The sequence below is a fragment of the Delphinus delphis genome, chromosome 20, assembly GCF_949987515.2.
Source record: "Delphinus delphis chromosome 20, mDelDel1.2, whole genome shotgun sequence".
Taxonomy (NCBI): Eukaryota; Metazoa; Chordata; class Mammalia; order Artiodactyla; family Delphinidae; genus Delphinus; species Delphinus delphis.
In genome coordinates this window covers 52,597,364-52,615,152 of record NC_082702.1, presented here as the reverse complement: position 1 = coordinate 52,615,152, position 17,789 = coordinate 52,597,364, and the positions used below count along the sequence as shown (strand labels likewise).

At 51.7% G+C, this 17,789-nt stretch overlaps 1 protein-coding gene across 2 annotated transcripts in view; it reads right to left on the bottom strand.

Annotated features, from left to right (window-relative positions):
* The window catches only part of CMIP (c-Maf inducing protein), a 234,789-nt gene that overhangs the window by 39,166 nt on the left and 177,834 nt on the right, over window positions 1-17,789 (bottom strand). For both annotated transcript variants that reach the window (XM_060000022.1, XM_060000023.1), the window contains exons 4-5: window positions 11,531-11,692; window positions 6,595-6,636 (exon numbers count right to left, since the gene is read on the bottom strand). In XM_060000022.1, the coding sequence (XP_059856005.1) occupies window positions 6,595-6,636; window positions 11,531-11,692 (204 nt within the window). The remainder of the gene's footprint in view (window positions 1-6,594; window positions 6,637-11,530; window positions 11,693-17,789) is intronic.

Below are 17,789 nucleotides of genomic sequence, written 5' to 3'. Positions count from 1 at the left end.
CAGGACGCATGGTGGTCATAAGCCCAGGCTTTGGGGGCAGAGTCCTGGGTGCAAGTCCTGCTTCGGGCACTTGCTATGATGTGACCGTTAGAGCAAGTTATTTCATCTCTCTTAACCCTGTGGTCCCCACCAGGAAGGTGGACCAGAGAGCATCACTTTGAGGGTGAGCGGAGGTAATCTGTGCAGAGAAGGCTTCTTAGCCTGGCCCTGTGAGCACCTGGGGCTGGCCCTTGCCTGCAGCGCAGCTGTCCTGTGCACTGCAGGATGGCTGGTAGCATCCTTGCTCTCAACCCCCAACCCAACCATGACAATCAAAACTGTCTCCAGGGCTTCCCTGGTGGCGCAGTGGTTGAGAGTCCGCCTGCCGACGCAGGGGACACGGGTTCGTGCCCCGGTCTGGGAAGATCCCACATGCCGCGGAGCGGCTGGGCCCGTGAGCCATGGCCGCTGAGCCTGCGCGTCCGGAGCCTTTGTTCCGCAACGGGAGAGGCCACAACAGTGAGAGGCCCGTGTACCACAAAAAACAACAACAACAACAAAAAAAAACCTGTCTCCAGATGCACTTCATTTTATATTAAGGGAGGTTAGAATTTCTAATGCCCCTTGAATTCATTCCTCACCGAGCCTTTTTTTTTTTTTTTTTTTAATTTTTAAAAAGGTGGCTGCGCTGCGTGGCGTGTGGGATCCTAAGTTCCCCGACCAGGGATTGAACCCGCGCCCCCTGCATTGGAAGTGTGGAGTCCTAACCACTGGACTGTCAGGGAAGTCCTACCACCGAGCCTTCTTAGGCCAGCTGTACACTGTTACCTGTTCCCACTGCCATTCCTGTGCAAGGTTCCCATGGCTCAGATGGTGTTTGATTCTTGATTTTTCTGCCCCTTTCATAATTTCTGTTTTAATGATTTTGCTAAATTTCAAACACAAATAAAAAATTGGAACAATGGAAAAAAAGCTATGTCCAGACATTGCCAAATTCCCCTTGGGGGACAAAATCGGCCCCAATTGAGAACCCCTGGTGTAAAGTGCCTCTCCCAGCCTGAGGTAAGGCCAGCTCTCCATAAACATTCATTATGGGATGGATGGTTAATGCCTATGTGAAGTCCACTCGTTGTGGACTGGTCACAACATTAGGAAATGGGGGACCCAGGACCCAGTTCCACACTGGTCACAACATTAGGAAACGGGAGACCCAGGACCCAGCACCGAGACTGCCGGGCTGTGTGACTGAGTGAGCAGCTCGGCCTCTCTGGACATTTCGTCTTCTAGTCTACAAAACGTGGAAAACTAGAGTTACCAATTCACAGGGTTGCTGGGGGGAGGTGATGAGAGAAAACTCTAGAAGCTTTGGTGTCTCAGGCTTGGGATAAGCCCACTGCCTGGAGTACAGTTTGTCACTGACACCAGCACAGGGGGACCGTACTGGACTCGCCTGACTCCTCAGGAAGGCTCTGTGATGACAGGGTCTCCCCATCACTGATCCCCGTAGCCCAGACCCTGCCTGCTTGGTTTCAGAGGGTCTCCTGGCTCTGCTCCCGCAAGCAGGGCCTTTGGATGTGGGTGGGTACCCCTCGGGGAGGGCTTCCGCCTGTCTCAGGACCGTTAGGGGAAGGAACACGTAGCTCGATGGCAGTAGGGGGATGACCACCGGCCCATCTTCCCCATTATGTGGAAGACGAATCATCAAAAGCTGAGTCTCTGCTTCACAGCAGCAACGGTCAGGCTGACCAACAAGTGGAGAGGGGGCCCAGGGTCTCACTCGCCTAGGGCTAGGCGGTCCAACACGGTAGCCACTAGCCACGTGCAACTCTTCCCGTTGTAACTGACACGGAAGAAACGATTTCTTTCTTTCTTTCTTTTCTTTTTTTTGGCCACACTCCATGGCTTGTGGGATCTTAGTTCCCCAACCAGGGATTGAATCCGTGCCCCCTACAGTGGAAGCGCGGAGTCTCAACCACTGGACCGCCACAGAATTCCCAAGAAACGATTCTAAAGGAAATGAAATTGAAAGTGCAGTTCCTCAGACGCACTGACCGCATTTCCAGTGCTCACCGGCCCCATGAACCTAGTGGCCACTGCAATGCACAGCGCAGATGGAGAGCATGTCCATCACCACAGGCAGCTCTCCCCGACAGTGTGGGAAGGGGGCTGGTGGGCTCCGACCTGACTGCAAGGCTGAGCCCACCACCCTCTCACAATCCCCCGCAGCTACGTGGACCAATCATTGCACTGATGATAATAATATACCAACAGCCACACCCACAATAGCCGTAGCTGTTGCAGGCACTGCCTGTGCTGGGCTCTGGGCTGTGCCGTGTCACTTAATCTTCACTGTGTGCTGGGAGCGGGGTGTGCGTCTTGCCCTCTCCTCAGAGAGATGAAGCCTGCTGCCCAAGGTCGCATGGTGAGAATGCGCTGGGGCCGGATTTGAAGCCATGTGTGTGACCCAGGAGGCTGAATTATTCCCCATGCTACTTCTCAGCCCGGGCTCTCCACACGACCAGGAAACGAGCAACCCATCTCGTGACAACTCCATAGGAGGAGAAATGGGGCAATGAAAGACGATGAAACACCCCAAAGTAGGCCGGGCCCACAGTTCGGGCTCTGCACGCTCATTTTCAGAAGTTCAGCGCCCAGCCTGTCAGGTGGGAACTCTCTGCTGCCCATGCTGGTGAACGCAGGGAGAGGTCAGGCCACAGCATCGGTGGCGGGGCGGGGCAAGGGCCTCCCCCAGTCCTCGAGTCGCTGCCTGGCCCGCGGCTCTGCTCCCCACACTGAGCTCTGGGACCACCTCTGGGAGGAGGGATCACGTGCAGGGTATATCCTCCTGGCTTCAGCCCCTTCAGTCAAGCTGGGCCCACCTCTTTCACAGGGATGAATCAAAGAATAAAGGAGTGGGAACAGATTAAGCGCCCACAGTGGGCGTCAGGCGTGGGCTCCGCGCTTCCACAGCTATTATCTCATTTGATCCTCACGACAACTCTGTGAGGTCAAGCGGTAGTGATTTCCATTTGTACAGATGAAGAGACAGAGGGTCAGGGAGGTTGTTACAAGGCCTGCCCCAGTCACAGAGTAAGGATCATTTTAGATCGTATTATTAATAAGAAGATTTTATGTTTCTGTGGCATCTTGCTATGAGCCTAGCCCTCTTCCAAGCATGTTCGGTGTGTCAGCCCATTTAACTTTCCCAGCAGTCCTGTAGGAAACGGCACTGTTACCACACACATTTCATAGATGAGGGGACTGAGGCTTAGAGCGTCAAGTTAGCTGGAAATGATCTGAATGGCCATCTGGTTAAATACAAATACTCTAGAGCCAGTGGAAAGAATGGAGTATGGGGTAGAACAGTGGTTCTCAACCAGGGTCAGCTCTGCCCCCCTCCCAAGGGATATTAGCAGGTGTGGAGACAGTGCGATCATCACAACAGGGGAATGCTGGGTGGAGTTCTAGTGGGTGGAGGCCAGGGATGCTACCCAACATCCTACAATGCCCAGGACGGCCCCACCACAAACCATCATCTCTGCCCAAATGTCACTAGTGCCGAGGGTGAGAAACCCTGGGTTAGACACGTGCTTGCATGTCTCGACTTGAAAGAATCTTCAAGACATGCTGTTAAGTGAAAAATCGAACACAGGACGACACATCAAGCTTCGCATCTTTAATGTTAAAAGCAAAAAATAAAAACACAACCGTGTCTGTCTCCGTGGGTTTGCCACCCCATGAAAACCTCCAGGGCTGCCTCTGAAGGGGCCGCTGGGATGGGGTGAAATCTTTTTCTTTTTTTTTTAAACAATGAAAATATGCTCATGAAATCCTTACAAAAGTACTTTAAAGAATATTTTAAAGATATTTTAAGTGAAATTAAAAGCTCTTCCATTACTCGCCCAAGGTCACAGCTGGTAGGGGGTGAGCCCAGGGTCTGCACTCAGCTCTGAACTTGAACCACACTCAGCTTTAAGCCCACATTCTTCACCAGCACGTGGGAACGCCGCCAGAGTCTGAACTCCAGGTCCACGCTTGTCCAGTGACACGCCAGCTGTTACCAGCTAACAATTACCCACGGCACTGATGCCTGACTGATGGGTTGAATAAAACCAACTTAAATTACTTGTGAAAGTACTTTTGAAAAATAAGTGCATAAAAAACAAAACAAAAACCAAGCCCCACTGGGAGAAGACTAATTGCCAACAGGTCAAATCAGAAAATGTAATGGCTGGAACGAAAGGAGGCTACAGAAGGCTTCACGATAGTAACAGCACTGGTAATAGAGAACACTGAAAGCAAGGCTGTAAAACGGGCGGCTGAGGGTCAGACCCTGAATTCAAATTCTTCCCTGTTCTCAGGCATCCCCACTGAGCAGGGGAGCTCAGCCCAGTCCCATTAAGGGGTCAGCCCAGTCAAATTAGCTGAATAAATGCAGGCTGGATTTCTCAGATCACAACTCCTTTCCCAGGCTCCTCCCAAGTCCAAAGCCCTGACCCTCCTTCCAGGGCTGAGGTGTACGGTGGGACCCACAGGTGTTGCCAATCAGGAAGGGAAGATGCCAACTCCTTCCCCGGCACCTCCCAAGTCCAAAGCCCTGACCCTCCTTCCAGGGCTGAGGTGTACAGTGGGACCCACAGGTGTTGCCAACCAGGAGGGGAAGATGCCAACTCCTTCCCCGGCACCCACGTCCTTGCCCGCTTCTCCACCAGCGAGAGCCTCTTTGCCTTTGCCTGTGCTGGGCTCCCTGCCTGGACTGCCTTTCCTAGGAGCATCCTATCCACCTGTTAAGACTCCGTTCACTTACCTCCTCCTTGAAGCGCTCTTCCATACCCCTCCCAGTCCCCTCCCTGAGAGAGGAGGTCAGGTGCCTGCCCTCTGTGCTCCCCTAACACCCTGAACGAATCTCAAGCCCGGACCACGTGATTTCTGGATTATCTGTCAGGTCCCGCCAGCACACAGTAATCCCTCAATGGTGGCTCTGTCTGTGCAACAGAGACCAGCGTTTGGCACATACTTGTCCTCACATGTCAACGAATGTTTTGTTAAGTGAATTTATTAATTAATAACATGCCAGAGAAACGTGGTGGTGGGTGACTGGGGAGGTCCAGGCTGATGCTGCCCCTGTTCTAGCAAGAGGAGGCAATGGGTCGTCAGAGCGGAGCATGGGAAAAACCTCTATATTCTTAGCAGACACCCACTGAGCAGCTGCTATGCGCCAGACACTGCGGTTGCGACACCACAGAAGCTGCTGCCTTTACTCTCCAGGATAAAAGCCCTAAGGCTCACCTCCTTTGGTGCCCACAGGACCCAGCTGCAGCATGGAGGGTGATTCTCCAGGCCGGGCTGGCCAGGGCCAAGTGGGTGGGCTCCTGAAGCCCTAAAGCAGCTCAGAGGGGCACGGTGTCTGGGATGTGGCCCTTGTGTCAAAGGCTGCAGCTGCGGGACCTCTTGGGCAGGTAAATGTTCCAGGTCCTTTCCTGGGCACACAAAGCTCTGCCTCTCACTTCCATTTCAAGTTCTGCCTTCCTGCTTCCTACTTCCTTAGGCTTTATGCTCCAGCAATGCTGAAGCTTCCAGAATATACCAGGTTGCTTTAAATCTCTGTGCATGGGACTTCCCTGGTGGTCCAGCGGTTAAGACTCCGCACTCCCAATGCAGGGGGCCCAGGTTCGATCCCTGGTCAGGGAACTAGATCCCACATGCTGCAACTAAAGATCCCGCACGTGGCAACAAAGATCCCATGTGCCATAACTAAAGACCCGGCGCAGACAAATAAATAAATATTAAAAAAAAATTTCTCTGCATGTTTTGTTTTCTCTCTCTGGAAAGCCCTCCCCCTGTTTTGCCATCTGGCAAACTCCTATTCATCCTTCGAAACCCGGCTCAGCCATCATTGCCTTTGCGAAGCTCTCTGGTTTCTTTCCCAGGTGAGTTTATCACTCTACTCTCTCTGTTACACGCCTCTTATTTTTGCAGTGATCTCATTTAATAGACCAAGAACTCCTTGGGTGCAGGGGCCATCTTAGTTACCTGTGGATTCAAATACAGAGCTCAGTGCTTGGCACCCAGTAGGTGCAACTTCATTTCTTTCTTCTCTCTTGGGAGAACCACATTTCATAGTTTAAAATCACCCAGGAAGATATTTTACACCAAAGATGCTCACATCAAAGTCAAGTCCCAGAAACTACCATCGCACTTTGCACATCAGAGGGAATTCAATCCGGGTTTCTAGGTGTGGATTAATTGGGAGCATGTCCTGGCGCAAGAAAGAGAGAGTTTACCTTTTAGCTAACAGGGTTACGGGCTGAGAGTAAATTATACGGTCTCTGCCATCTCCGGCCTCCTCTCCCTGCGACCGACTCGGGAAGGAGGAGGCGATTAAGGCACATTTGCTACCAACCTCGGAGACTGATAATTACATCCCCCCAATCAACTGGGGCTCTGACACGTGCAAAGGCAGGAGGGAGACATGTCTGGCCTGATAGAAAAGACAAAATTGAGCAAGGCCACCGTGCTGGGGGATGATGCTGGCGTTTCAAGAGTTCACTCAAACCAGGGGAGGGTTGTGGGCACGGGAGGTGGGAAGAGGGAGAGGGGCTGCCCGGGACTTACCACAATGATGTTTTCATGCTCTTGGGTAGTCAAGTTTGTGTTCTGAAGGATGAGCGGAGAGAGCAGGAGGAAAACAAAGCAAAACACACTATTAATAAAATGGAAATTGGGAGATTGGGACTGACACATACACACTACTATATATAAAGGAGAGAACTAATAAGGACCTACTATGTAGCACAGGGAATTCAATACTCTGTAATGGCCTATATGGGAAAAGAATCTAAAAAAGAGTGGATATATGTACACGTATAACTGATTCGCTTTGTTGTACAGCAGAAACACATTTTAAATCCACTATATTCCAATAAAAATTAAATTAATAAATAAAATGGCACATTTGCATCTCAAAGGTCCATGCAGTTTCAAATGCTTTCAGCCTCTCGGACAGAGGGCACTTGTCACTTTTTCTTAATTAAATAGATCAGAAGACCCTCAAAGGCAGGGTCGGAAGCAGGGGAAGGACGGCTTCGGGGCAGGAAGAATTGAGTTCCAAGTCCCTGTTTCACCACTGGAGTGACGTGACCTTGGACTAGTCACTTCTCAGTGAGACAGTTTCTTCTTCCGTAGATGGGGCTCCTCCTTGGGCTTAAACTCATGCTTGGCCCTCGTCATAGTGACACATGCCACTTGGAAGGCCGGAGGCAGCTTCATAATAAACATGTAAAGAAACAGATTTTCGGGCCTTGACTTTGTGCCGGGTAGTCTTTGGGGAGCAGCACATGGAATATTTCAGTGGTTCCCAAACTAGGTTCCCAGGGAACACTAGTGTTCCATGAGTTGGCCCAAGATGGTCTAGCTATGTTTAAATTCTAGCAATCAACTTGCAAAAATATTAAGCGGAATGGATTAAACTTGCTAAATTTCTAGGGTTTTTTCTCCCCGCCCCCCGTCCCCCCGTCCCGCAATCTGGAATTTGCATACACAGCTGGTACCTGTGACCACCATCCTGTGTATGCAAATGAGGATGCGAATGAGGTTGCAAATGAGGAAAGGGATGAATATGCAATAAGCAAGAGACAGTGAAAAAAACTCAGAAACAGCCACTATTGTCTTTTTTGCTAGTGTCCTGGTGCGTTCTGCTCTGACCATCTGTCTCAGTGGACACAAGCTTTCACTGGTATCAACTCTTATTTCCTAACAGCCGTGTTTGCTGTTCATAACACACCTCCTCGTTGGGCAGTAAACCCCAAGATCGACTGTTCCCGGGTTCTAGAAAGAGCTCCACGGGCTGAACAGGTTTGAGAAGTACCTGTTAGCTGATGCATTTACACCAGCTACCAGTGGAAGAAAAGCTAGTGAGCTGTGGATTTCCTTTTGTCCAGTAAGCTGGCTGCCCAAGGGGTGAAGGCGGCACAGAACCAGGGTGAGTGCCTGAGCGCCACGAGCGTCCCGGTTCCCATGGAGACCGCCTGACTTATGTGCTTGGGATCCAGGACACGCGGGAGGATGTTTCTTGGATTCTAACACCTTTTTCTTTTTGTGGATGCTGGTGTGGCTTGAGCACCCCGTTTATGACAGATTATTAAACACCAGGCATTTTTCAGCCGAGGGCAGAGGAAAGTCTGGCTTTGGTCTTTCCTACTCACTACACCTAAGGCACTGTTGTCAGGGCTTTGCTACCCTCCTCCCACCCATTTCCTGTTCTTGGGATAGGTTCTATTATCCCAATGACAGATGAGCAACCAGTGGCTCACCCGGGAGCACAGGTAACAGCTGGTGGAGTGGAGATCTGACCCCTGTCTGTCCTGTTCCAAAGCCTATACCGCCAACCACTGAGCTATACAGCTCAGTCCATGTGAGGGGAGGTTCCATCTTTCAGGCTGCCGTGGGAGCTCCGAAGGGACCAGCCATCCCTCACCACACCCATGCACCTTTCCAAGAAGAGCCTCTGGCAAACACAGGTGCCGTTTCTTTGGTCCCAGTCACCGGTGACGGCACATGGCACTCTGCAGGGAAACTTCTCTCCACTAAGGCCATTTCTGACCCGGGGTGGAGAGCTCTCACTAACAGCCACTGCCCTGGAGGGGACACTTGAATCCTGAACTGAGCGGCCACTCCACACACTCAACCCAACAAAGGCCTGGGAGGGTGGGGATGCCAGCTTTAATAGGCCTGTCCTCCCCTTCCCTCCCTTGGGATCCTGCCCACCTTCTGGTCGCTTTGGTGATGCCTGGAGCCTCTTAGGAGGAGGCCTCAGGAACAGCTTACGTAAAGAGAACAGACAGGGAATCCAGTCCATACACAAAAAAGGGCAAGAAAGAGGGAGAGTTTGTTTTTCCACCCATCTCCTCTAGACATCTAGCTGAGGGTGCTGAAGGTCAAGTTCACAGCCATCTCCCACGATAACAGAAATGTGACCTGTTATCAATTGGTCCCTATACATCAGGCACAGTGCCAGGCACTGTATACATATTAGAGCATCCAATCCCTAATTCTGTGAAACGGGTGCTAATCTTAGCCCCAACTCATAGATGAAAACAGCACTGAGAGATCCAGTACCCTGAGCAAGGCCAGGGAGCTCCTGAGAGGAGAAACGGGTCTTCCTCACTCTGCACACCTGCTCTCAACTGCCGTCCTTGGTGGCCGGGTCCCTCACTCACGAAAAAGTCTCTACCGATTCAGGTAATGTCACATTAGCTTTGCAGTTGGGCAGACCTGGGCCTGGGTCCTGCCTACCCCTCACCCAAGTGACCCTGGGCAGGCGACGTAACCCCTTGGAGCCTCCGTTTACATTTCCGTCTGTTTTAATACTTACCTTGCAGGGTCACTGGGAGACATGTAAAAGGGCTGGTGTAAATGCCCGCCACTGTGATGTCACAGAGAACGTGCTCAGAAAACGTCAGCATCGCTCGGGGAGGCGTTAGCCTCACTGGAGGGGACGCCACCTGGGCTGCGGTCCCAGCTCTGTCCCTCGCAAACAGCAGCTCTTGGCAGTAAATTGGGGATAACACGGACCCCTTGCCTGACTCACAGTTGGTGCATAGCAAATCCAAGCTCCCTCCTTATTTTTCCTTTAAATGCCTCTGTCTCTCTACCCTAGCGCTTGGGATCAGCTGACTTTGAGATCCTTATCTAAAGCCTCAGAAGTGATGCAAAGCCCCCGAGCACGTGGTCACATGAAACGTATCTGAGACGGGCAAGAAATCCCACCAGAGGTCGGCCACAGTGTCGTCTGCCACCTTCGCCATCGTCCTGACGACAAGCCTGATTTAATGACGGTGTGATGGCGGCTGAGACTGGTGGGGTTGATGGGGTGGGCAGTGCAACTCTGCAGTAAGAGCTATACAGCCTTAAGGTGAAACTCCCGGCCCCACTGCTTTCTCGGCAGGTCACTCGGTATCTCTGGGCCTCAGCTTTCCCATCTGTGAAATGGAGACAGCAAGGGCTGTCTCTCGGGGAGCGTGAGGATCAGATGGGATGCTGTGTGCGTGGCACCCGACGCCTGCCCAGCATGTAGCAGGTGCTTCCTGAGGGCGAGCTGCTTCCCCTTCTCCAGATGAGAAGCCAGTCCCGGGCCTGCCGAAAGGCCCTTCCCGCTCAGGTGGGAAGCCTGGACTCGAGGCCGGGTGTACGGCACAGGCCTCAAATCCCAGACCTTGACCGTGATTCATTTCAGAGCCACGGTCTTTACTCTTCTGGGGGACGAGGCTGGTCTCCCACCCGAGGGCAGACACGTCCTCTGCTCCTTTGCCACCCACTTTCTACCTCTCGCTCCCACCTCCTCCCAGGGCGAGGGACCCTCTCTATTCAGCAGACGTGGAAGGCCTGGGCCAGTTTCCTGGACCAACGGGCAGTGACCAGCCTGGGTCTGCAGAGAAAGCGGAGGTTCTAGGTAGCAGGGAACTTGTGCCAGAGTCCGGGGGGGGTGGGGGTGGGAGAAGCCATCAAGGGCACCGGGGCAGCCAGAGAAGCAGGGGCCGCTCCCTGGGGAGAGGGACAGAGAGATAGCTCTGCTGGCCACGCATAGCTGAAACCAGGAGTCATCAACCCCAGTGTCCCTAGAGGGCCAGGCAGGCAAATAAATGAGAGAAGTATTAATATCTGTCAAGTGCTTAAAATAGCACCGGAGCACAGTAAACAGAGAGATGTTTCCGAGCACCCCTCGCCCTCCGTCGGGCAGCCTAACTGACGGATTAAAGCCTCAGGTCCCACTGTCTTTCCTGCCAGAACGTAAGCTCTAGGAGGGCAGGGGACCATCTTCATCCAAGTGCGCAGAACAGCGCCTGGCACACGGCACACACTCAAAGTGTGGGGCTGCCTGGCAAAGCCGACGGCTCAGCTGGGCGGCACTAAGCAGCAAGCTGCAAAGTGCTGCTGGATTTTCCGACCGTTTTTAAAGAGAACCTGGAAATCCCTATTTTGTTGTGAAATCTCTCGACTTTTAATATCCTGTGTGAGTTGAAGGACAGCTATGGGCTGTGAGGAATGATTAGAGCGGAGAGCCATGTCTGCCTGGACCTCCAGTGCTGGCGGGGGACGGGGCTGGGAGAGACGGAGGCGGGCCCACGCCATGGGTATAGGAAGGGCAGTCTGGGGGCTTCACGGACGTGTTCCCGCTCAGGAACGAACTAGAGAATTCTAGCTGCCATCATCACCATCGCCAGCCCAGCTCGGGCCCAAGAGCAACACCCACCATGTCCTCCCTCGAATCCAGTCTTGGGGCACAGCAGGGTGGCAACCACTCTACCATCGTCCCTGGACGGCTCAGCTGGAAGCACTGGGGGCAAACCTCCTCCTCAACTCCCTCGTGTCGCTGGGGGACCGCTCACCTCCTCCCGCAAAAGGGAGACAACACAGACTCAAATTCGATTCTGCTGCTTGGTACCGGGTGGTACTCAGCAGGTGTAAAGGAAGCCGACTTCAAAGTGGCGGGGGGTGCGTGGGTGGGGAATGGGACGGCACAGTGCGAAATCAAGCCACGGGGAAGCGTTACCTCTGAGAGCAGTTTCGAGACGATTTCCAGTGGGGCTTGGTTGATGGAGTCATCCTGCAGGGGGGACGTCAGGGCCATGTCCACCAGAGTTCGGATCTCCTTCAAGACGACTTCCCAACGGCTTGGGTTACTCAGGACTTTCTTGTATTTGTAAATCTTTTTCTGGTTGGGAGAGAAAAGAGACCCACACGTGTTATTAACAGGCCAGGGGTGGAATATACAAGACGATCAAAGAATCAGATGTACTGGATGTGAAAGGCCCCACGTCTGGACCCCTCCCAGCCCCATCAGAATCCGACCCCCGAAGAAGGGACAGTCTTGCCCCAAGTCGAAGGCCGCATTTGCAGATAGTCAGGCCTCCTGAACGCTAGTAATTTCCACTCCTTTTCCAATGACATAAAAAAAAAAAGATGAAGCTATTTATCCTTCAGGTTATATCTTTTGCCAAACTTGTTCCCCAAGTATTCAAACGCAATAGGAGGGGAAGCATTCCGGGTCCACAAAGGCACTTTCTTTGCATTGGAGGCACTGTTTCTGCTCACCCTGACCCTAAGAGGTCCCCTTGGAGACTGTGCTCAGCTGGGAAACCTGACAGACAGGCTTGGGGCCTGGAATTCAGCTCCAGCCAGGTGGGGACCGAGCCCAGAATGGTCCTCAGCTTCCACCTGGGGAGTAAGATGGGTGCGTTCTCACCTCCGCATCCAAAGCTGGCGAGCGGCTGGGGCAGTGGCCGCGGCTCTGTCCATATGAGGCCGGGCTGGCTCCGCCCTCTGACATCATGGAAACAGAAGCCCTCTCTGAGGCCGAGGTCCCAGCCTGCGCTCCCCCGGCTCCGCAGTGGCCTGCCCCACTGCCGCCTGGCTTGCCTGGCCATCTCTCTCTCTAACTGGATAAACTTCATTAAGTGCTCTCTGCTCCTTGGGGAAAACCTAATTTTAATGTCACTGAGCCAGCAGCCAGCTGGGTGACATGTCACAATCCCTGAACCAAAGTCTGAATGAGGCCAGGAGGAGGTGAGGGTCCCCCACTGGCCCCGAGGCTCACAGAGAAGCTTGTAGGCCACCAGTGTCTCCCCGACCACTTAGTTTCTGAGTTAAGAATTACAAAGGGTCTTGGAAGCCAAGGCCTAAAATGGAGCATTTGGGGGACAAATTCTGCATCCAACTGGGTAGTTCTCTGTGCTGAGTGAGGCGTGGTGGTGGAACAGGTGGTCGACTGTAGGATCAGACAGGCCTGGTTCTTCCCATAAAGTATTTCACCTACGGAGCCTCAGCCTCGTCTTCTGTAAATTATGCATGAAAATACCCTGTGGCCTCTTCCAATGTGGAACCCTTATAAATCCTGGACCCAGGTGGCCCCCTCTCTGTGAGGAGTTACAGTCAAAAGCGTAGTCCCAACAGCACAACCACATAACCCAAAGGGAACTCGTGATACTCAACCTGCCTCTTCTGAAAAACTTTAAAGGAATGAAATGGACAACCCTCAGTGACCCGGACAGCACCCCGTTTTTTTCTCCCATGTTTCTCCCACACTGCATGATGTTCTGGGGCCTCTTATTTGCTAATCATACCCCTGCGCCACCACCATCACCCGCTTAGTTAACTACATCTAAGTTTATTTCCCATAGTCATTCCAGACCTTTCTTATGTCAGTTTCCATAGTCTGCCTCTCCCTCCTTCTCTCTCTCCTTCCACACACTCTGCCGGCCCCACTGCCTCCCTCCCTCTCTCCAAGCTTTTTTTTTTTTTTTTAACATCTTTATTGGAGTGTAATTGCTTTACAATGGTGTGTTAGTTTCTGCTTTATAACAAAGTGAATCAGTTATACATATACATATATTCCCATATCTCTTCCCTCTTGCGTCTCCCTCCCTCCCACCCTCCCTATCCCACCCCTCTAGGTGGCCACAAAGCACCAAGCTGACCTCCCTGTGCTATGCGGCTGCTTCCCACTAGCTATCTATTTTACGTCTGGTAGTGTATACATGTCCATCCCGCTCTCTTGCTTTGTCACAGCTTACCCTTCCCCCTCCCCATATCCTCAAGTCCATTCTCTAGTAGGTCTGTGTCTTTATTCCTGTCTTACCCCTACGTTCTTCATGACATTTTTTTTTCTTAAATTCCATATATATGTGTTAGCATACGGTATTTGTCTTTCTCTTTCTGACTTACTTCACTCTGTATGACAGACTCTAGGTCCATCCACCTCATTACAAATAGCTCAATTTCGTTTCTTTTTATGGCTGAGTAATATTCCATTGTATATATGTGCCACATCTTCTTTATCCATTCATCTGTCAATGGACACTTGGGTTGCTTTACATGTCTATTGTAAATAGAGCTGCAGTGAACATTGTGGTACATGACTCTTTTTGAATTATGGTTTTCTCAGGGTATATGCCCAGTAGTGGGATTGTTGGGTCATATGGTAATTCTATTTGTAGTTTTTTTAAGGAACCTCCATACTGTTCTCCATAGTGGCTGTACAATCTCCAAGCTTTTGACGTGAAGACAGCACAGTTTTCGTCAAGTAGGGAATGGGAAAGAGTAGAAACATTTACTTGTCAATCATTTTAGATCCTATAAGGGCTGGAAGAAACGCATGGTAACTCCTGTTGGGGGTGGGTGTTCAGTGAATAATAAATACACTGTTGATGGAGACGATGGTGACAAGCAGTATTTGCTGAACTCCGTGACTTTCGTGATGAGGCGCACCTAGCCTCTTGAGGCTCCCCTGGGACTGTAACCAGCCTCCGTCCCAGTTACCTGACTGGTGTTGCAGGAGCATGACCATGTCTATACAAATTCGAAGTGCCCGAAGTCTGAAGCGGTAGACACTTCCCAAGGCAAGAACCCGGCCCATCCCCGAAGATGAACGCTCCTTTGAGTCCTAGACACTGCGGTTCTGCTCTGGGCCCAGAGGATTGCTTAATTTTTAAATGACCATGAAATGGTCACAGAAACTCACCGTATATTCAGCCCCAAAGAAAACCACAAGGACGCACAGCCGTGCATTCCCACGGTAGATTCTAGACTGGAATACGGTCTGCACTTAAGCGCCCTCTCTCGTAATCAGCGGCAAGCTGTTTACTTTTGAAAGAATAATGACTTCACTCTTTTTGTGAAAACGAGGCATGCTCACTGTAAGAAATGTAAACCACACTGAAAAGCACAAAGAAGAGGATAAACGAAAAAAGGTCTCGAAAATCCCACAACCTAGAAATAGCCATCACTAACCTCTGGTGAGCACTGTTCCAGCTGGCCCTCAGTTAAACTTCGCCCGTGGGGGTGGGCGGCCGTGAGCTCGGCCCCTAAGTCCTCAGGACCCACACTCGATGTCACCGAGACAGTGAGGCCCAGGTGAGAGGGCCCATCGGGCGCCGCCTGCCCCAGCGAGCCCCTTCACAGGCGTGCCCAGCCTCGGGCTCACAGACACAGCCCCCCTGACAGGCCGCGGAGGTCAACAGCTTTCCCACGAGCCCCTGCTTAAGGTGCGTCCCAAGGACAGTGGTCACAGAGGCTGCACTCAAGACCAGAGGTTCCCAGGGGCTGACAAGGGCTAACGTTCAACGACCCACCAGGCACTGTGCAGAGCACTTCGGGGCATCATCTCACTCCACCCTCACAGTAACCCCAGGAGCTGGGGACCTGCCATAGGCCCTGGGAGCAGAACCGCAGACAAGGACCCGAGCGCAGCTGGTTTATTTACTGGGGAGGTAATGGAGGACACATCAGTGCAGGGGTGAGAGTGAGACTGGGAGAAGAAGGCAGTCAGTCACCGCCAGAGCATCATCAAGTGTTAGGACTGGGCAACAGGCAACACCACCACTGTGGGGACAAGGCTGAGTCCTGAGGGGGCCTCTGGGAGACAGTGTGGATCACGCCCTAGAGTTGACCCACCCAAGGAGCAAGGAAGCGGCCCTGTTTACCCACCAACTTCCTGGACTTCTGGCTGCCCTGCGCCCAGGCCAAAATGCTCCCACAGCCAGGAAAAGACGTGCCCCCAGGGCAGAGTCACCGTGTTTACAGTCTTCAGGGCAGAGCCATGCCAAGAGGTAGGGCGTCTGCAGCTTCTGCCCCAGGCTCTAGTTTCCTGTTTACACACAAGACTACCAGGGCCAGGAGGTGACATGACTTGCCCAAGGTCACACAGCTAGAAAGGGGCAATTCACAAGTACACACCAGCTCTGGTGGACCCCAGAGGTCTCCCTCTTTCCATTACATGGGTCAGGGCCAGCGCAGATGGTGGAGAGGAGGCGCAGATTCACCAAGAGACACCGAGAGGAAGGCTGCAAGGACGCTTGACGGTCTGGGATGAGGGCTAGAACGCGTCTCCAAGGCTCTGAGAGCTGGTGGGAGCAGCAGGGGGGCAGTGCAGCTGTGACACCGTGCTCATGGGGTGTGGGTAGGTGGCTGGCTCCCGGAAGAGGCTCTGAGCCCTGGCACAGGGCAGCCACAGGACAGAGGGAGGCCTGCCCAGGACCGTGGGGGCCTAGTCACTCTGCCTTGGGTGACAAATCAGCACATTTCATCCCAGGAGCTCTGCTGAGCTCATCTGGTGATGAATCACGGTGGGACTGGGTTGGGGATGCCTCTGGAACCCTGACACCCAGAAGCCCGGCCCTCAGCTTTGCCCTATGGTCCCTCCACTGAGCCCACGTCACCAGAAGGGGCGGGTGACCTCTTGCCGTGTCTGGAGTGGATGGGCTGCTGGATTCCTTTGACAGGAACCTCGGAACTGTCTCCCTGCTTGTTTTTGTGTAAGAAAGCCAAGAATGGTCTCACATTTTTTTTTTTAAGGGTTGTTCAGGGGAAAAAAACCAACAACAAAAAAAAGAATACGCAACAGAATCAAATGTAGTCCACAAAGCCCCAAACATTTGCTGTCTGGACCTTTAAAGAAAAAGTGTGCTAACCCATGGCTGGAAAGGTCGAACCCCACCCAGCCAAGGAGTAACAGCACAACGCAGCTCAAGATCAGGGGCCACCAGGGGAACACAGGTTCAAACCATAAAGAGATACTGCTCCACACCCACTAGGCTGGCTGGAACCAAAAGACAGGTATCTCCAAGTGTTGACAAGGATGAGGAGAAAATGGGATCCTTGTGCATTGCTGCTGGGAATGTAAATCAGTACAGCACCACTGGAAGACAGGTTGACAGTTTCTTAACTCATTAAACATAAATTTATCATATGACCCAGCAACTCTGTTCCTAGAAATCTACTCAAGAGAAAAACAGACTCTACGTAAAGACATGCACGTGAATGTCCACAGCAGCATTATTCATAACAGCTCCAAAGTGGAAACAACCCACATGTCCATTAGCTGATGAATGGATAAGCAAGACATGGTATATCCAGACAATGGAATAGTACTTGGCAGTAAAAAGGATGGAAACACTCGTATGTGCTACCAGTACGGATGAATCTCACCAATATGCTAAGCGAAAGAAGCCAGATGCAACAGACTTACTGGAGGATTCCTTTTATAGGAAACGTCTAGAAGAGGCAAATTTAGAGAGACAGAAAGTGGAACGGTTATTGCCTGGAGTTGGGAGGTGGCAACAGGGATTATTAGGCTGCAAACAGATATGAGGGCATTTTTAGATGATGGAAATACTCTAAAACTGCATTGTGATGGTCACATAATCCTATAAATCTACTAAAATCATTGAATCATTCACTTACAATACGTGAATTTTATGCCATGTAAATTACACCTTCATTAAGGTGTTAAAGAAAAAAATCCCAACCCAGGTAGGGGGAGGACATCAAAAAAAAGTCAGAGGCAGTATGGCTTCGTGGTTAAGAGTGCAGGTTTTGCAATCAGCAGAATTCAGTTCAAATCTAAGCTCTATTTCATCTACCCATCCACCTATTCACTTATCCATCCATCCATCCATCCATCCACCCATCCACTCATCCATCCATCCATTTATCTAATCATCCAATAATAGTTACTGGGAACCGTCTTACTGTATGGTGTGGCAAGTACTCAGTTAAGTCCTAAGGATACCAGTGATGAGCAAAGCAGACAGATCCCAGTGCTCGTGGAACTTACAGCGTATTACTGACACCCTACTTTCCTCGTCTGCAACGTGGGACGAGAACAACCACTATCAAAGGCTTGCCATGCCCATTCCATGAGATGATATGTATAAACACATAGCCCTGTTCCTCGCAAAACAGCAGCGCTCATTCTTATCACCCACCAAGTCCTGTGGGTGAGTGATCCAGAGCAGGCAGGACTCAGGAGGGCT